Genomic DNA, 21,281 nt, shown 5'->3' on the forward strand with positions numbered 1-21,281 from the left:
AGTTAACAGTGTTCCATCCCAGCCAGTGCATCAGTGTTGGATCATTGACACCATTTTTGTATGAAATTAAAATATTTATTTTTTTGTAATGATGCAGTTTGAAACTGGACTGCAAATGTGTTTTTCACAGTTTTGCCATTTTTGCCTAGTTTTTTGTAATGTGGTTTCAGGTTTTATGGAGCTTTCAGATTCTTTCACTGTTTGTGATGGATTTTCTTGAAGCCAGGCTGCAGATTTTTTTCCCCAGGGTCTTAAGTTTATATCTCGTTTGTGTATCCTGACTTACATTTTGTTTTCTGTAGGGTCTCCGGTTGTGAGTATGTTGTTAAGCGGGGTTTACCATTTGTTCTTGTGGCTAAACATCTGAAGGATCATTTCCTGTTTGCTCACCATATTTCTCACAGTTTTGGTGCCCATTTCTACATCCGAACGAGTCTGGATATATCACATCCTTGACTATGGTTTATTTTTCTATAGATTCTCCCGTCCAACGGTTCCTCGGAGTCTATTGTGCTTTTAACACCTTCTACACATGTTTCAAACCTTTGCTCTAATAACATAATAAACAGTGCCCGCCGTCATAGCACTTTTCCCATAACTATTAGCCATGTTGCATGGCTGATAATTATTTAAAAAATAGCTCAGTGCTGCACTGTAGTGCTTTGACAAAAGTTATTACACAGCCAGCACTTCCCGCATTATACCACTTTTTTTTTCTTTCAGTATACACGGCAGCCATGCTGCTGTACAACATGGGTAAAAGACAATGACAAAGCCAATAGCTCTCCCATCTGTGAAACCTTTTGGCTTTGTCAATGCTTGTGGTGCTTTGTCTCTACTTAGTTCAGTGGTTTGAAATCTCACACTCCTCATTGCTTACATTTGTCTTCTATCCACTCTGTTCAGATGGAACACATGTCAGCTCCGGCTTCATGAATCGGTCCTGGTATATTCTTGTCTGTGCTCAATTGACCATTTCATTTCTATAGGGCACACTGTTTGCACTAACCACTCCTCTAGTCACCAACGAGATGCTACTTACAACTCTGCAATTTCGTACACCTGGCAGAACGTCCAATTTGTTTTAAATTTGTGAAGTTTGCAAAGTTTCTTAGTTTACTTACCTTTTTGCCCCTGCGAGATTTTGCTTCACAGTAACGACAAGATACTTTCACTCTAAACCAAGAAAGTGGCATACAATTAAGATACCTACCACTTTGAATCATATGTCCAATGACACCGAGCGAGCACAGCAAGCTAGCCCAATCCTCCTTACAAAACTTCCTTTCCACCCTTCCTTTCATCAATTAATCCATTCGTCCTTTCCACTTCATACACCCATTCATCCTTTCCCCTCCCATCCACCTATTAATCCACTTCTTCAATCACCTTTTCAGCAATCCACGACCCATTTATCCACTATTTCACCTTTCCATCCACCCACACATTTTTCTATCAATCACTTTCTCTTCTATTATTTCCTTCACCTAATAGCCATCTATTCACTCATTCATCCTTTCAGCCTTCCCTCCTTCCTGTCCTCTATCGATCCTCGTCATCGTTTCTCTGTTCATCCATTCACCAATCCTTTCTTCCTTCCATTCTCAACTCATCCAGCCACCCAACTCCCTTCCATGCACTCTTCCATCTTTCCACCCTTCCATTCATCCTTTTGTTCCAGCAGTCTTCCAGTCCTCTTTTCATTCATACATCTTTTCACTCATCCTTCCATCTTTCCAAACCTTCTTTCACCCTTCTTTGTTTTCCTCTTTTCCTCCGGCTCCCTTTCCTTCCGTCCCTATTTTAATTCTTCCTTCCACACTTCCTTCTTTACACCCTTCTTTTGTTTCACACTTCCTTCCACTCTTCCCTTCACATTTCTTTGTTTTATCCTTCTATTCATACTTGTATCCTTCCTCGGGCCTTCCTGTTTTCCCTTCCTCATTTCACCATTTATATTTAGCAATCTATTTCTTCCCTCTTTGATTTTTACTTTTTTATCTTTTTCGGTACCTCTATCTGTTTGATGCCTCTACTTTTCTGGTTTTCCACATTTTATTCATTCAATCCTCTTTCTCCTTCACGCACTTAGCTCAGTTGTCAGCCGTAGGCCTACACGCCTCTGCTCTTTCTGTTCTGCAAACCTGAAGACAGACGACGCCCACAAAAGAGTCAACATTTTAGTGCCATATCAGCCAATTGGGTCAGTGCAACACCCACCACACCTCCAGCTGCTATAGTAGAGGGTTTAGGCATAGCCATTAGGTCTCGCCTTTGCGACCTTATAAGTGTTTAGTTATCCAGCACAATATCTTTGGTGCAACAACATCAACTGTTGCATGGCTAAACACTTATAAGGTCCCAAAGGCGAGACCTATTGGCTATGCCAATGCTTGTTTATGTATATGCTTGGTGAAAAAAACACCCACATGACTATGAATAGAGAAGAAACACTATCAATTCTTGTATATGCTCATTCACTGAAACAGGTTATTGTAATATATTGCCCTCATTTTGATACATATTACGAGTAAAATCAACAGTGTACATTATAAAATATACATTGAACTTGTATTAATATTAGTGTGTAAAACATATTAAATACATTAATTATTCATTAAAATAAACAAATATGTATAAATAATTTAAAATATACATATCATTACACATGAATAGATATAGATATAAATATCAAGAAAATGTGCAAAATCTTCCAAAGACATAATCATATTTCTGCATTAATGCATATCACCTGTCCTGTTATAATTGCCTAGTTTTCTCACTGCCAGCGTCAATGCTTTATAGGCTTTTCCAAGTTGTTTTTTGTGTTTTCTTACTACCAGCATAAATGTTCTTATATTAGAAAACACAATATCAGAAATGGTTCTATAAGGATTCAGTGTATTTGTTTCTTACTGAGCAGAGTTCTCAATTTGAAAGTGCTTCATAAGTATCTGTGCAAAACTATGTGTTATTTATAAGATAAAGTGCCTAGTGCTCACTATATAAATAAATAACCCCAAAAAAATAAGAACAAGAAAACTCATAATGTTCCCATAAAAATTATTTGATTGGATGTTTTTTAAAAGGAAAAAGCATTCCTAAATTTCTATTTACAATTCTGTTAGCAGCGGATGAAATTAATCTATAAAGTTAATCATTGCACATGTGGCCTAAAAAATATTTTTCTCAAATTGTGAAAAATTCATATAATCAGGACATCTTAAATAAATATATTAAATACATGGATTAAAATCAGTGATTTAACTACCTCAGAAAAACAGTACTGTTAATCTGCTAAAATCTTAAAAATCACATATAAATAATCCATCCGCCCGCCATCGTAATAGACCCCTAAGTGTTTTACAAGGTATAGGACACTCCATGCATTTCTGTTTACTGCAGGCAGTGCTTATGTTAATATCAGAGAAATCAACAATAAAGACCTGCCCACCAGCCCATAAATCAGGCCACAAATAGGCACATTTTTGGCCTGTAAGACCAGCCTCATGGCCCATCGACCAGTGAACCCGCATGTCTCCCCTGCAGCCTGTTGACACGTTAATATACTCAACACCTCGTCAAGTAATTTAAAGCAAATGTATAGAGCAATAGTGCTTGTAAATTAAAAGAAACATTTATAAATTAAAGAGCAGCTTTGTCACACTGCCTGCCTGAGGGGTCCCATCAGAATACTGATGGAACCCCATCAGAATACTGATGGAACCCCATCAGGATCTCTTTTCAACTGGATTTTTTGCAGTGCGCACACAAAGAGAAAACGTACTTCCATGCTGCTGCATTCTTTTAAAAATGAGCAACTGGGGAAGTCTTTCTCTCTGTGCCGGTAATCCGGTGTGTGCTCCTGCAGTGGTGCTGGGAAAGTGTAGGATGCACGCGTGTGCACCTTACAGAGAATATAAGTGCTATTTACATATACTTTTTCCAGAATAATTCACCTTGATTTATATTTTTAATTATTTCAAATAATTTAATTCTATGAATCTTGATTACCTATGGAGATTTATTTGAACGGCCTAAATTTATTATTTTCAATTGGAGTGTGTTGCAGTACCAGTGGTTGGCCATGTGTAGTGCTGGACTTACTACAAAAGTGCATGCCATTGCAAAAGCGTAAGTTGCACGTGTTAGTTACTACGAAAAGGTAAATTACCATAAAAGTACTGTTTGTGAATAGAACTTTGTAGTAAGTTATGTAGAACTACACTAGCAGTCCAAACCATACTACAAAGTGGTGTCTGTGAATCAATCCCATCGTTAGCGGACACTGCCCCGATTAAATTTAGGTAGAACAGATTACTGTTTGGAATTCTGCTCTGCTTGATTTCGACTGGGTGGTGTTCCCACACATGGTTTTACACGTACGGGAACAATAGACCCAATTTTTCTGGATGGTAGTTTCATTGGGAACAATTGCATGAGCATCACTCCCTTTTTTGGTAAGGGAAATACAATGTCCCCCCACCAGAAGTTACCTTTCCATCATCTCCACTAATCCCAAAACATCCTCTTCCTCTCTGAGGCTAAAGCAAACGTTTAACATCTGCTGAGGGCAGGTTACCATTGTAATTTTCTATTCCACTGGGTTTAACTTGTAATTGCAGAGAGCAGACTCCTTTACAACACTGTAACCATTCCACCAGAATCATGCTACTTGTACCAAGTCACATTGTATCCACGAGGTTTCAGAATCAGTTAAGTCTTTGCATAAGTCCTCTAAATTTAAATGGATTCAGCAAGTTGTAAACTTCATATTGACGAAATAATTCGAATTTCTGGAGCCAGATATTGTAATAAAAGGTGTATTTTCTTTGATATGCAACATTTTGATATTTAAAACAATTCAGATGTTATTTTTTTACCCTCTTACCTGTAGTAGATAATACTATGTAGGCCCAATGTGATGGATAATATTTAAAGACTATCACTGCAACTAGCACCTTACCTAAACAATGTCACAAACGATAGTTGAATGAATAAAGATATGCAAGACAGTTTGTTTTAATCTGTAGATTTCGACTGTTTTAGGCATTTGGGGTGACACTGAATAATTACATCCGCCCATGTGTAGCCTCGCGTTGCTAATCGTCTGTTGATTGCAATCCTGGGCGCTTTTCCCACAGCACATACAACCTGTGCATCACTATGTCACCGTCACCCTCCCCCTCCTCTTTCCATGCTGTGTCTCTCACCCTCCCCTCCTCTTTCCCTCCTCCATTCTCTGTCTACTTCCCCTGCTCTTCCCCCTCCACTGAATTTCTCCCCATGCCTGCTTTTTCCCTTACGTATATGTCCTTTTTGTTTGTCTCGACCTTACTTGTCACTATGTTGCCAGGCTCTAATAACTGTGTAACCTTTGTAACGATGTAACCTGCAATTCTGGTCTGATACTCATGTATAGCGCTCTGATACCTCTGGGTCTAGCGAGTGCTATATAAAACCTTTAAAAAAAATATATATATGTATATATATGTCACTACATTAAACATACCTTGGAGATTACTGAGGACGATCTTGATAGAGAGACTAGTGCTTCCCGTGTCTGTTTTAATGAATGGAAAAGCAAAATTATACAGTGACTGGCCACAGTACAATGACAATTCATAGATATTTGTGTAATAATTGTCTATTCTCACATTTGTATCCACAAGAGAGCCAAACAGCAGAATGAAGAATCCCTAAAACATAAAGTAAAACACATATTAAAGACACCTACCATGTTTCATGACATAATTACAAGACATGATGTTCCAAGTAAGTACTTATAAATTGTATCGAATTCAAACTGCAGATGTAAGATGGAGTGAATTGTATGTAGCAAGGTAAATACACATATGTGGTTATTAACTACAAAAGTAATTATGAACACCACACACATTAAGTCTTGAAGATGGCCTGGAACTGTCATAAGCCACAGTGGGGGTGGCCGTCGTGGCACCGACTCGTGTTGGCGCAACTCACTACGGACCCCCCAGCAACATGCCCCGGGGGGTGCTTTGCAGGTAAACAGACACCGGAGGAAAGGAAAGAGGTTTTCCTTTCCCTCGTGTCTGTTTGAGGTGGATTCCTGCTCCACAATCGCAGGTGGGGCGACGATCATGGAGCAGGTTGGGGAGCAGCCCCTATGGCAGGGATTGTTCCCTGTGGGGCAAAACTTTATATCCATGACTCATCTCCACCTAGATGGTTCAGACATTTTGTTGGGCAGTCTGCCCACCAGGGAGGGTTAAAACCCACTAGACACCAGGGCTAAATTTTATTTAAAAAATGAGGGCAGAGACCCCTTGCCGAAGGGGTTAGTCCTTTTGGGGGCTAATTTTTGTTTTTTATACTGCCCCACCAGAGGTCAAATCAGTTGTTTTTATACCGTACTGCCCTCTGGTGGGGGTGGAAGCCCACTCAACACCAGGATTTATGTTTGGAAGGGGAGCAACCTCTTGGGCAATTGTTGCTCACCCTTAATATGATTTATTTTTACATTAACCCCCTCCCCTTAGAGGGCGGATCGGCACCCGCCACCCGCATTCCCCAACTATTTCCAATAAAAATGCTACTCCACTTGTGTGCCTGGGTCTAGTGTCTGCATCAGAAATGGATCACACTAGTGTCAACAGTAGTACTCATGCAAGGTTTGGTAGGCCCAAACTCCACAGCTAACCACATTGCAAAAAACACACAGTTTTTCACTGGAAAAATGTGATTTGTCTATGTTGCGTTTGGTGCCCTTTCCTGTCACAGTTACTTGACCTACCCTCACAAGTGATGCACCATTTTTCTCAGCAGTCTCTAGGGAATGCTGTGTGGTTGGACATTTGTCACTGCCAGCAGATTTCAGGACTTTTCCTCACGGAAATGCAAGGAAAGTGTGGTTTATTTTAGCCACAATTTGAGCTTTGCACTGGATTTGGGGTACTAAAACCTGGTGAGAGCCATGCACGTTACCACACCATTGACTCCTCCAGGTTTAAAGATTAAAAAAAATTGCTGGTTTGGTAGGTTTCCTTAGGTGCCAGATGAGGGGGGGGGGCAAAATCCACAGATACCCAAATTGCAAAAAACACATAGTTTTTCACAGAAAAATGTGATATGTCTATGTTGCATTTGGCGTCCTTTCCTGTCCCAGGCATTTGCATTTGAGCTACTCACATAAATGAGGCATATGTTTTCTCCTGAGACTTGGGGGAATGGCGGGTGATAGAAAATGTGTTGCTCCTTGCAGAGTCCAGAAGTTTGGGCTTTGCATGGGATTCTGGGTAAAAAAGCCTTGTGAGAACCATGCACTTCACTCTACCCTGGACTCCCCATGGTGTCTAGTCTTCAAAAATGTACTGGTTTGGTAGATTCCCTTAGGTGCTTGTGGAGCTGTGGCCCAAAATCCACAGCTACCCACATTGCAAAAAACATTGTTTTTCATTGAAAAATTGTGATGTCTATGTTGCGTTTTGCACCCTTTCCTGCTGCATACCCTTGGCTTAACCACACAAGTGAGGCACAAGTGAGTTTTCCCCACACAAAGTTTTAGATTTGCATGGTGTTGTGGTTATAAAAACCTGGTGTAAGCCATGCAAGTCAAATCACCTTAGACTCCGACAGGGTTTATTTTTCGAAGATGTACTGGTTTCATAGGTTTCCCTAGGTGCCGGCTGAGCTGGGGCCCAAACCACTGCTCCTAAACTCAAAATCTGGTGTACATTTCAGAAATACAGAGTTTTTCTCCGTACTCTTTTTCGACTTTACTAATCTTCCATATGAATTGCTGCATAGTCGGTACACAATGAAAAACCATTGTAAGGTACAGCTCGGTTGTTGACTCTGGGTACCTTGGCTTCTTGGAGATCATACAAACCCTACATATCCCCTCAACCAGAAGGGTCCAGCGGATATAACAGTATGTTGCTTTTGAAAATCTGTCATAATAAGAAGACATTACAGATTAACTCAATAACAATATTCAAGACCTCTTGTATTTACTTTAGTATACACTTATATACTTTAGTACAGCGTTTCCCAAACTGTGGGCCGCGGACCCCCAGGGGTCCGTGACACATTCCCAGGGGGTCCGCGGACTGGATCGTATTAAATATTGAAGCGCCCATGCGCTACTACGGCTACAAGCACTGAATGACAGCGCAGGGGCGGCAGGACCAAAAAGAATCGGGCCAATCACCATTTCAGCTTTAGGGTGGAAGCTGAAGGGTTATTGGCTTATTATTTTATAGGCGCGCACGCTCGCACGGCAGTGTGTCTTCCCTCGCGTTTGCGGCCAGCCCAGGAGCATTTTGCCGCCCAACGCCCGCTTTCGGCTAAGAACACCAGCATTCCGGCACCTCGGACCACTTGAGGAGCACGTGAGTGTTTATTTTTAATTAATTTACAATTTACAGCTAGTGGGCAAGGCCAGGGGAATTAGGACGCTGTGTTTATTGAGGCCGGGTGTACTTACCCATACATGCCTACATTTCAGGAGAGCAAAGTGGGAGATTCTGTAAAAAAAATCGGGAGAATGGGGCCTTGAATCGGGTTACTGCCATGTATGGGCCCTGGAAGTGTGCTGCTGCAGGATCGGACATTTAAAACGCAAATGCACGTGTTTTTCTTACCTTTCAGAAGCATGGAGCGCCAAGGCCGGCTTTAGGGCGTTGCGACCGTTGCCACCGCACCGGGTGCTGGCTTCCTGGGGGCGCCGTGCTTGAACTTTTATTACGCTTTTGAAGCACCTGCTGCAGCGTTTCTTTCCGGCAATTACCAGGCCTCACATAAATGTCACAATAACTCCTGTGATTAATTATCGTCCGAGAGAGATCAGCATTTTGCATAGTTGAGGTTTTGACTTATGTGAAGTTAGTGCAGAGGGTTAATATGCCTGCTGCAAAGAACGTGTACCAAGTGATTACAGAGTGCGAATGATGTACAGATCAGCAGGTTACTGCTTTCAAAAGAAACCTCCTTTTGTTACTTGCAATGTATAACTTAAAGTCCTAATACACTATAGTGAGCTATTAACTTTCATCCCAGAACTGCATACACACTGCAAAGAATACATTATTAGAACATTGATTAATGTTGCAAAAAGGATTAATTTGGCTAGAAATTGATTCTTATTATTAAAGAGAACTCCCAACTATGCTGTTTCTTTTTCGACTCTGAGTTTGTGCTTCTCCACACCAAGCACTCTTAAACTATACTGCCTACCAGTATGGATGACATGTGACTCCTACACTTGTTAGTCTTTTGGCTTATGTAACATTTCCTATACACTGATTTACACACGTATGATTGATTGTCTCTGTGTAATGTGTGTGTGATGTAAAGTGCCCGGACACCCTGCACTGGTATGAGTGGCGCTATATAACTAATTCAATGCATCTGAGAGAGTGTGGTTATGGAGACTTCGTCACTGTTAAAGGGTGCTAGTGAGAGACTCCTCGGTGGAGGTGGTCATTGGGGGGGCGCCAACAAACATTGTCGCACAGGGCGCCACCAGCACTAAAGCCGGCCCTGTGGAGCGCAATGGCAGGCAGAGAGAGGGTGATGCAAGTGTTCTGCACTCACTGGCCTGGCAGGTTGCTGGCAGTGCATATACAAAAACGCCCCCTCCCCCACCTGTGTGGCACCCCAGGCACACACACACAGCCGCCCCTGAGTACTTCACAGGTCTTTTAAAGACCATTTGCACGTTAATGAGGCCTTACTGTTGTTTCACCCCTTCTAAGAGCCCCTGCAGCTCCACTCTGCCTATTGCTTAAAGATTCAGCCCCCCCCCCGAAATCGGCCCCCGAAATTGTAGAAATTGCTTGGGGGACCCCGGACTCCAGTAGTGATTCAGTGGGGGTCCTCAGGAGTCAAGAGTTTGGGAACCACTGCTTTAGTATATACTGATATGTGTATGTACATTGTGGGCTCTGGATATCAGCCCTAGGACTGTTCAACTGCCTCTATTTAACTGTCTTAATAGAAAACAACCAGCAGAGGTAAGTAAAATACCAGAATTGCTTGCTGTTGAAGGACTTTCTTTTTCAAATTTTTCTGGCAACTGCCTCTATTTAACTTTCTTGATAGAAAACAACCAGCAGAGATCAGTAAAAAACCAGAATCACTTTAGCGTTCTCTAGATTCCAGTCCATAGAAATTGTCTTCCAAGAGCACCCGTAGACAATAATATTTTTTTCAAATCTTGTATTTTCAGTGATATGACCACCGAAGGCCCTGATTTTATATTAAAAACAGCGCTTTGGACTATACCATTTCCCGCTGAAAGGCAATGTATCTCTCCATGTGTTCCCATACCTGGTGTGTCACACAGTTTGTTGCTTACTTTCCCTCCATGTTAAAAAACAGTAGATGTTTTGGCACCCAGGCTAATGTGCTGCACAGCTAAATGCATATAAGGTCCCAAAGGCAAGACCGATTGCATTGCAAATGCTTGTTTAATTTCAACTGTCACTTTCTATAGGAAAACCTTGAAGGATCTACAGAAATGACCCCATGTTGAATTCAGAATGTTGTCTCGGTTTCAGAAATGTATAGCTTTCTGGGTTCCACCATGGGTTTCACACCCATTTTCACCCCAAACCGGAGGGAGGTTGAAAACACAAAAAATAGGAAATAATGGGCTATATCCCAGTAAAATGCCAAAACTGTGGTAAAAAAAATGATTTTCTGAATCAAGTCTGCCTGTCCCTGAAAGCTGTGAAGAGGGTGATTTTAGCACTGCAAATATGTATTGATGCCATTTGCAGGAAAATAAAACAGACACATTCTTCTGAACCCAGTCACAAGATTTTTTTTTTTTAAAACAAGGGGTGAGCCAGGTAAAAACACCATGACCCCCTAGGCCTCTTGGGGAGTCCCACAGAGAACCCCGGGCCAAAAAATAATTTAAAAAAAACAAAGGATGGGCTCCTGCGCTTTGTTAAATATAGGCCCCAGGGTGTGCCAGGTCCCTGGAGCAAGTTTTTATAGTAATGTAGAGGGTGCCCATACGGCACCCCTGTGCCCCAGGGACAACCAACTCCCGGGTGCAAAGATTTGAAAACTGATGCTGGGGGGCCTGCACTACCCTGCAGCCCTGGGGACCACCACCTTCCTGGGGCTAAATATAATAAATGCTGATGATCACATGGTCCCCTGCAGCCCCAGGGACCGCCACCTCCCCAGGACAATAATGGAAGATTAATGCATGGGAGGGCTAAGGCCCCCCACACAGCCCCAGAAATCACCACCTCCTTGGGGCTTAATTAATAAAGGCAGAGGGCCATGTGCCCCCCCTCGTGGAGACCTAGATGGCCCTTGGACCGCCAACCCCCCGGGCAGGCTCCGGCAATGTCCCGGTTTGGCAACCCCCAGGACATTGGAGTTTGCTCCCACCAAGCCATGGCAAACAATGCTCCGCTTTCAGAAAGCGTGAGAAGAAAATGTGTTTCCCTGCCCGCTGTCAAGCAAGCAGGGAACCAGACAAATTACTTTGAGATCCAGGGAGCTGCATGTTCTGCATCTCCCTGAGTCTCAAAGCAGTGCCAGTTCCTGCAGGAGGCGGAGAGTCGGCATGGACTGCGGGGGCCTTCAGGCTCACCCTGTGGTCTCCACCATTTTAAATATGGGTGCCCTGGGTGGGACCAGGGCACCCCCACCACATGCTGGGCCTTAGGGGTTGGGCCCTAGAAGGGGGTCGAGCGCCCTCCTCTGTTCAAAAGAAAATTATAACATAATAATGAAAGCCAAGGTCCTGGAAGATGGGGTTTCCGGGGACGAAATCAGCCCGGGAAGTTGGACCACACAGCCCCCCGCTCCCCATTCTTAACATTAACATTCTTAACGTGCCTGGCCTTAGGTCACTGACCATGCCATGAGTGATGCAATATGTGAGGTCATAAGCAGTGCATTACTGGTGCTCGTTTTATAGTTAACTCAACTAACCATAGCTGCTGAATTTCTCTGGTTGTGTACAAGTGAAACCTGAGCCTAATTATAACGTTTCTATAAACTTTTTATTTTTCAGTGAATTTCTACGTTTTTTTAATTCCATTTCCTAACTGTAACGTCCCTGTAACCTTTGTTTTCTTCAGTGAAATTCTAAGGTTTTTTTAAATGCTAATTCCTAACTATAATATTCAGTGACTATATATATACTCGAGGAGGAACCAGAATTCTAGTGAACAACAGGAAACGAGCACGAGCATCATCGTGGTGTCCCATTACCCGCTATGAAATGTCATCACCCCCGTGTAACTTACCGGAATAAACACAGCATTCTGGGACTTGCAGTTCCCTCGCATCAGATGATTGTCAGCAGGTGCACGAGGGGACTGCCTGAAGGGTGGAGCGGACTACAACCAATCGGTATGTGGCAGGACATTTAAATCCACGATGGGGCCGGCTTCCCTGTCATATTCCTGGCGCTGAAGAAGGCTAATCAAGCCGAAATGCATTCGCCATTACGTTGAATAAAGATGCCTCCAGAAGTTTCCCTGCTGTGGCCTCTGCTCTTTGTGTGAAAGAGTTTCCTGTGATATATATATATATATACACACATTTATATATTAATGCTCCTGAATTGCCCACCTAGGCGAGAGGCACTCGTGAAGCAGTGTGAGCCAAAAGCCAGTCATTGGGTATCGAAACAATGAGTCAAGCAGATTCCTTTTCGCAGCTGTTTTCGCCGTATAAGCCTGACGCGTTTCAGAGTTCTTCAGCTCCTTCCTCAGAGGCCGGCGTTGCAGTAAAACATATCCTGGTCCCTCCCCTTCCTTAAATACCAATGATTGCATGCCTTGCATGGGCTACTCGAATGAGGTTGTGCACAGGATTATGGACGTTGCAGTCCCAGGAATGTCTCGCAATGTTCTGCAGGTTTAAAATGCAAGCCCTCGGATGGGCCTCTGCTCGGTTCACAAGTCCTCAATCCACCACTGTTGCTCCTGAAAGAGGATCGGTATATATCAACCCTCACGTCCCCCAGGTTCGCGGGGTGGTGCACTCTCGGTGGCTGAGATCGCCACCATGTATTATATATAAATATATATATATATGCACACACATTATAAATACATGTATGAGTGGTTCTGTGGATGATGTCAGAAGTTGTGTACCTCCACTGAAAAAGAGCATTTGTATTGCACTTTCTGCCTTTGGGAAAGTTTATGGTTAATACTGCAGGGCTAAGTTTAATTTGAAGTTATTAAAAGACAGTAGGCCTGGCTCCTTTATTGTGAAATGCATATGTTAAAGGACTAGGTAAGACAAATGTTTTTGTGTTGGCCAGCTATTATGACAAACCCTTGGGGCTACAGATTTGCAAAGAGATAATCCTTGTAAAGCAACTGGTTGCAAATTGTTTTGTCAACAGTAATTGTATGCCTGATGGTTGATAATGGAAAAGTGTATGCTCAATATATCATGCCAGCAAGAAACTGTTAAAGGCTGTAGTCTATAGGCCTGAGTGGTTCAGCCACAAACCTTATGTTGGATGACATAGGTCTGATCTTTTATAACATTTTACAACAAAAGCAGTAGACATGACTAATTTATTATGAAATATATGTTAATGTCAATAGGCTTTATGGGTATATTGTTATGTTATCCGTTAAAGCATGTAAAGAGGTATTTTCTTACATGGTATCTCACAAGCTATGTTAGTAGACAGGGTTTAGGAGTTGCTTACCTGGAAGTAGAAGATCAGCAATGTGATACTCCTTGCTAGATTCTCTTAGAAGGGCCTGAGATGTTCAGTTTTATGCCAGGCTTATGTAAAACGAACATCAATGAACATTCACACTCACACAAACACACACACTCACCCCCCCCCACACACACATATATAGATACATATTGGTATCTATGGAGAGATATATATGGACACATATATACATATAAATACAGACATAAAGTTCTGTTCTTTCAGAGTCAAGCACTATTTAATAGAATTAGATACAGACATATCTCTATGAATCCGCTATTATTTAACTGCTGATATCTTTTTGTAAGTTCTTAAAGGCAAATACCCTCTGAAACGTACACTTTCTTTCTTAGATATGTCTGTCAAATCAATTCTTATGCTAATGACAAATCATATGAAACATCCCTCAGAGGACCACTGAGGATGAGCCATCTAAATTGCAAAGAAATTTGATGATGAGACATCATTTTCCCAGAGAGATCCATTGGATAAAATAAAAGCTTTAACCAACGCATCCACGCTAAGTGATGGCAAAGTCTGGCACATCAGCAGATTCATCTAGTGCAAACAACAGTGGATTCACAGCATGAACCAGTTGGGAAAGCCAACATGCTGAAGTGCTGGTGTTTGGAAGATGAAGCTTGTCCTTGTATAGAAGGTGCTGAAAACCCTGAAGGAAACATTGCTGACCATAAAGCTGCAGTGCAAACCAATGCTTACAATTTTCTGTTTTCCTGATCTGAATCCCTGTGGTGGGTGCTGTAAGAATGCGGAAGGATGTACACCTAAAACTGGTCTTGTGGTCGACTCCCTAAAAGACTGTCAGTACATATTGTGGTTTAGAGTCCCTAAGCCTAATTCTGCAATTATAGACCGAAGTATGTAATTATTTTTCAAATTTATTTTCCCTTCTCCTTTATAATACTTTCGTGTTTCTTCTTCATCTTTTAGATATCATAGTTTTGTTCTGTGTAGAGTACTGCTCTTTGATGATATTGGAGGAGAGGAGATGTAGAGTCCCTGCTTACTCGTGCATCATTGTACCTTACATAAATCATGTTCCAAATCTAGGTTGGGGTTATGTCGATAGGATTCTACTGGAAGGCACTTGATGCTGGGAGCTGCAGCATGTGGCTGGAGTTTGTGCTGAACAAAGTACCTACAACATTTCTGTCTGTGCCAGCAACACTGGAAACAGGATTACAAATTACAGAATTCAAAAATAATAACTGGGCATGATAGATTATTCACAAGTCTTGGGGATCTTGAGAATCCTGCAAAGAGTTTTGTTCTGATTGTAGGGGGACCGAGGTTTTTTCTGATGACATCAGCGATAGCATGCCTAGAGCTGCTACAGATCCCTAAGAATAAATGGGTGCATAGTCACCATTATCACCATTTCACAAAGAGTGTGACTAATTTGGAAACAATGTTGAAGTAAACAAATTATGCTCAATGCGTCACATAAAAGATTAAAGGCTTGGTAGCACATCACATACTAACCTGAAGCGAATTCAGAAGAGAAAATATAACGTTGAGCGTAAAGTTGTTTGTTATCAATATTCCTATTCCAAATCCCCAGGTCAGGCCTAACAATGGTGTTAAGACGGCGACACTTTTAGCAATCTTGAATAGTGTGTTCTTCTCTCCCTTTCTTGGCTGAGCTCTCACAGAAGGTCTCAGAAGAGTAATGATGACTAGACCAAGTATGATAAAATTTACAGCAACAATGGTTAAGGCGGGTATGACAAAGGCAAGGAATGCCCTGGTATTCAGCATGTTAAGCCAACAGCTATTGCCTTCTCTGTAATAGTTCTGTGGACTTGTAACAGCTACAGTAACAACTGATATGATGAGGGGGCATCCATAGCCCAGGAAGAATGCTAGGGCCAGCATAAATGTCGTGGTCATATAATGCAAAACATAAACCAGACGATAAAAGAGAATAAGGCCCATGGCCAACATCCAAAAAAACACAGCAAGGTAGAATATGTGAGTGAAAAATGTAGCAGCATCACAGGCTTGAGTATGTTTGGAAGTTGCATTGGTGATAGTGTGATTGGATAACTGTGGTGTGAGGCTTGCTCCAACGATGAACCAAATATCAGCAATCAGAAGCGACACAGCGATATTCACCAAGCACACATGCCGCATGTATGACGTTTTATTCTTGGACACAGACTTCCAAGAAAGTATCTCGATTATAAGGCAAATAGCTAAGCTTCCCATGGAAATGGCCACACCAATGTAGGTGATGTACTCTAAGGCAACCTGTCTCTGTTTTTCTTCCTCCATTGTATTGCCTCCAGATGGCGAGGATGAGGAGTATGACATTAATATAGTGAATGGTGTCAAATGATCACATGTACAAAGGACTTGATCTTCTTGTTCAGTGGTTGTGCAGCCAGTTGTGTCCCACTCGCCTGATCCATAGTCATTGAACTTCCAGAAGACGCACGAGGCATTTGATAGTGAGCTGTTGATTTTTTCAAACATCATTGATATGTTAAAATTCTCTCTTAATTTTGTGCCCTTTTGTTTACTGACCACCATTGACATAACCAACCCATTCACAGTCTCACTTTGGTTTACTGTCAGAATGTCGTTCAATGAGGAGTAAGCAATAGTGAGTAAACTGAAGTTACGAATAGTCGCTAGAGTCTCACTGGAAATGTTCACCTTCCCTGTTGTGTTTCCAAAAGCAAAGTCCTCATAGTAGTCGTTAGTATCATTGTTTGCAACAATCCCATGAAAAATGATTGTGTCGCTCATTTGTGTGATAGTGTCATTTATTTGAAACCCTTGTGAAAATGTCTCCATTGACTGAAGAAGTTGAGAACCACCCTCAATCCTCTGTGTTTCAGTCACAGTTGCCCAAGTGTCTTGCTTCTTCACAAGCACATCTGTTGTATTGAGAAAATTCTGAAATAAACAGAGAGAAAACCAGTAATACGGCATGAAATCACTGAAAAGTCATGCAACACCAATGCAACCACTGCAGACATACCTGCAAAGTTCTCATATTGACTAAGGGTGGCATTTCCATGCTTTCAGGGGGCTTATGTGTGACATTTGATTGTCTTACCTGTGGAAATTTGAGTGACCCTTCTCTGAAAGATCCACGTAATTATGTTTATGTATTGAGATAAGTTTAAAAATAGACCCCCTTTGTGAAACAATATGGTGTAGAAGTGACTTTAAAAAACAGCAACACTGCTTGCTTGACTTCCACCAGAGCTGCGAATAAAGGACTTCTGATCAATTTCACAGTAAGTCTTGGTTAACTAAAGTCAGCTGAGAAGCTTTATCCCCACAACACTGAGAGATAAGTAAAGACCATTATTTATGATCTGAACATAATATCTACCAAGTTGATCCTTGTCACATGTGTGGCACCACCAGACTAGGCTGTACCAACTTTTAGCTAAGCTTTTTATTCTGGACGTTCAAGCCTGGTGATGCACTAATTAACTAGTATGTGGTTTGATGTACAAACTCAAAGCTGTCTGAGTCATCATACGACTTTGTCCAAGGCTAATAAACAAGCATACTTGAGATGAGATTTCAGGTTTAAAGCTCATGGGTTCAGTAAAAGATTTGATCATTATAGAAAGCAAAAAGTAATAATAAATTAGAATCTTCAAAATTTTTCAACATAATAAAGTTATAATTCTTAAAAAGAACTACCATGAGGTGTACCTCTGAAGAAACCTCAAAGAAAGACTATGGGCCTTATTACATCCATTGAGCCGCAGTAGTCGTGGTGGTGGTTCCTGGTCCGCCAGACTTGAGATCTACCCATCATATTTCGACTATGGCGGTTGGAGCGCAACAGAACCACTACTACCGTCAGTCATCCTCGATCCATGGTGGTCTTGCAGTGGTGTGAGGCTGGTAATATGCTGGAGGTGCTGCTGTAGCACAGTCAATCATATTACTAGTTTGCTCATAGCCACAGAGTTCATGTCGGTGAGCCTGGCATGAAAAGTGTGGCGTGATGAAACAAAGGGGGCGTTACAGGCCTCCTTGTTGCCTTAGGGCCATGCAGGGGGGCACATGTTGCATGCACACCAGCTCCTCCAAGGTATGGACTTGACAGTTCATGCCTTTCAGGAACTGCCTTTGACACTTACATTTTTTATAGGCACTGCCATGGAACCACCGAAGAACCGCCCGCCAGAGAATAAAAAAGTTGGAATCTGGCAGGATGTTTCTTATAGCTTTAGTGGTCTTGGAGCGGGGCGGCGGCACGGTGGCGTTGTGGCTCCGCTCCAAGACCACCAAAGTCATAATAAGGCCCTAAATGCAAAGCAGTAAAAAGTCAGATGTAGAAATTGTCTATGATAGGCCTAATAGTAGCCTGTCCACATAATACCCACCAGGCCCCACCACACATCCCTGGTGTAGTACAACTACTTGCATTGCTAGGCACACCAGTGGTTTACTAAAACCACTTCAGAGCCTCATCATGGTTTGGAAGCACTCTGTATATATGCAATACTGCACTGCTAGGGTGGCTTTCAAATGCTATGCGTACACTAGCCCCAAAGTGTGGACTGGACTACTCTGACTAGTTGTAGTGGGACGGGCTGCTTTTAGAGGGAAATGTATATATATATTTTTTTTCTTTTTTGTTAGTTTCAAAAGACCTTTATTCAGCATAGGTTAGCAATACACAGCATAATGCCTGTGTCAAGAATTCCTGTCATGCGAGGGGAGGAAAACGGTAACCAGCGAAAACGGACTACATCTCCCAGGATGCTTAGCGGTTGAGAGGTTATGTAAACAGGAGAGCTGTTACATAACTCAAGGAAAACACGCCCTTATGTAAACAGGAGAGCTGTTACATAACTCAAGGAAAACACGCCCTATAAAGGGAGGAACCGGGAGGTACAACGCTGTCGGATATTGTGTTTACACCGACGTACCTGCTTAGTGAAGAGCAGTGTTCCGGAGTGGTGCTCCAGTAAGGCAAGAACGGAGGTAGGTCGAGTCGTTACTCCCTGGGCCGTGTCTTGCCCCATCGTCACCTGTGAAGGACCCGGAAGCTCTACCGGATAACCATTGAGCTTCGCTTTTTGACTCGGCTGAGTCAAAGCGCAGTGGCACTTTTGCTGGTTGGAGTCGTAACTCCCAGCCCGACCAGAGATACAGGGACTGCCAGCTGTAACGCACACCAGGAGGTGTTTGCCGCGTTACAGACTCGGAAGTCCACGGGATCGATCGAGCGGCTGCTCTCGGTTCAGTCTTCTTTGCTTGTGATTGGGGTATCGGTGACGCCTCACCAGGAGGTGACGCCGCGTCCCGGTGCAGTCTGAGGAAGAGGTTGAGCGGCTGCTCCCTTCAGGTAGAGACCCCGGCTGGGTGTTTCCCTGACTCCTCGATTCTCCCCAACACTCTTCGTGCCCCTCACAGCCTACCGATTGGCATTGTCGGCCATTTCATTTCTGCCCTCTGTTGGCATGCGCCGGGATCGGCGTATATGCAGAGGACGGTTAGGACCATCCGTGCTGTGGGCTGGTAACGTACTTAGCCTGGAGGATTCCAGTGACTATAACCTTTGTTTATTCCTTGTATTATTTTTGCCTTCATTAAAATAACTAAACCTTCACAAGTGGTTGCGTTCTCATTATCGTGTCTGTTAAACGATCCTGAGACGTTCAGGGCGTTACAGCCTGCAAACACAAGTGGCCGGCAGCGTGTTATAAGAAGTGAAAGGCAGTAGTGTACACAGCGGTTCGCCTACAACCCGATAAGGGCCGGCCGTGTCACGGTAATCCCAGATATGCAGTATGATAGCCCAAAGGGGCCTGCCGCATTAACAACTGAACAAAACAACTCAAATAAACCCCGCCTCGCTAGCCTAACAGTGAGAGTAATCAAAAAGAAAAGTCAATATTCCCCATCGCCGCATTAAGTGACTCGACTGCTAAAGCCCAGTCTCAGCCGCGGGGGGAAGGGAGGGCAGGCTCGCCCGGCAGCTGCGGGTTCGACAGCAAGTAGGACTTCAAGGGTCCCCATATGTCCCGGGGCCGGGATGCCGATGGCAAGATTTCAGAGTACAGGGCAAGCTGGTCCTGCCAAAGAATCATTGTCTTCATCCAATCTTTAAATTTCGGCGCCTTCCCTCTGCCCCACCTGCAGGCCACCCTCCATTTGGCAAGAAGGAAACAGATAGAGGCAAACCTCCTATGTGCCACAGGGAGCTTCTCAGTGTAACCCAGTACGCCCATCAGTGGAGACAGCGACAGCGGGTCCCCCAGCATCTTCCCAACGGCATCAAATACCTGCATCCAATAATCCTGAAGGGCCGGGCAACTCCAGGCCAAATGCAGCACGTCGGCCTCGTCTGCTCGGCACCTGTCGCACCTGGCATCAGCCCGCAGCCCAAACCGCTTCAGACGAGCAGGCGTATAATAGTATCTCTGCACATATTTAAAGTGCGTAATGCGCAGCCGGCTACTAGCGGACACCTTTTCTATCTGCGCACAACAATAGTGCCACTCCTGGTCTGAGATTTCCTGTCCTGCTTGTTTTTTTTTTTCTTTAAGAACAAAGAGTCGGCTGAGAATGTTTCCCTTAGTGATGACACTAACATTGCGAACACTGGACTACGTCCTAAAAGCAACTTCACACCTCTGCTCCATCAGGTCCCCTCTCAAGTCTCCACTTTTGAGAAGGCAGTAACCCACGACATGATGTCACTATGTGACACACGGCCAACTAATTACTGTAATTTTCCCAAAAAAGATAGATTGGCACTCCAGAACCTGACCAAAGATACGTCCGTTATCATTAAGCCGGCGGACAAAGGTGGTGCAACGGTTCTGCAAGACACCGCTGTCTACCGGACCGAATGCCTCAGACAGCTACTAGATACCAAATTCTATCGGGTTCTAGAAGTAGATCCTACACCTAGACTAACTCTAGAGATAAAACACTTGGTCGAGGAAGGGGAGGCAGAGGGATGGATCACGCCACATGAGGCCAAATTTTTGGTAGCCAGCAATCCTGTGATGCCCTATTTCTACTGCCTCCCTAAAATCCATAAACCACAACGACCACCTCCTGGTCGACCCATTATCTCTGGCATTGGCTCATTACTTGAGCCCTTGTCCCAATTTGTGGACGTGTTTTTACGACCCATGGTCAACGAGATGCCGACCTATCTCAAAGACACGTCTGATGTCTTACGGATCTTGCCTGACATTGAGTTCAACATCGACACTGACCTTTTGGCTAGCTTTGACGTGGAGTCACTCTACATGTGTATTCCACAACTAGAAACCTTAGATTCCATCAGAGGATTATTGGAAGCACGTGTTCTTGACAGTATGACTCCCGTCACTTTCATTATGGAGTGTGCCAGACTGGCCATGACGGAGAATTTTTTTAGATTTGAAGACCAGATCTTTCTCCAGACGTCTGGCACCTCTATGGGCAGTATTTTTGCGCCCAGCCTCGCCAACCTGTATGTTCATCTATTTGAACAAAACTTTGTACTCAACCACAGTAATCCATATCGTCATCATTTGGTGCTGTGGAAGAGATACATAGACGACATACTAGTGGTGTGGCGGGGCAC

The 21,281-nt window shown here is 43.2% G+C and overlaps 1 protein-coding gene across 2 annotated transcripts in view; it reads right to left on the minus strand.

The window, feature by feature from the left end:
- Positions 1-21,281, minus strand: part of LOC146816669 (adhesion G protein-coupled receptor F5-like) — a 675,219-nt gene that overhangs the window by 56,657 nt on the left and 597,281 nt on the right. For both annotated transcript variants that reach the window (XM_085610569.1, XM_085610570.1), the window contains exons 16-18: positions 15,200-16,618; positions 5,658-5,699; positions 5,513-5,563 (exon numbers count right to left, since the gene is read on the minus strand). In XM_085610569.1, the coding sequence (XP_085466695.1) occupies positions 5,513-5,563; positions 5,658-5,699; positions 15,200-16,618 (1,512 nt within the window). The remainder of the gene's footprint in view (positions 1-5,512; positions 5,564-5,657; positions 5,700-15,199; positions 16,619-21,281) is intronic.

The sequence above is a fragment of the Triturus cristatus genome, chromosome 6 (assembly GCF_964204655.1).
Source record: "Triturus cristatus chromosome 6, aTriCri1.1, whole genome shotgun sequence".
NCBI classification, from domain to species: Eukaryota; Metazoa; Chordata; class Amphibia; order Caudata; family Salamandridae; genus Triturus; species Triturus cristatus.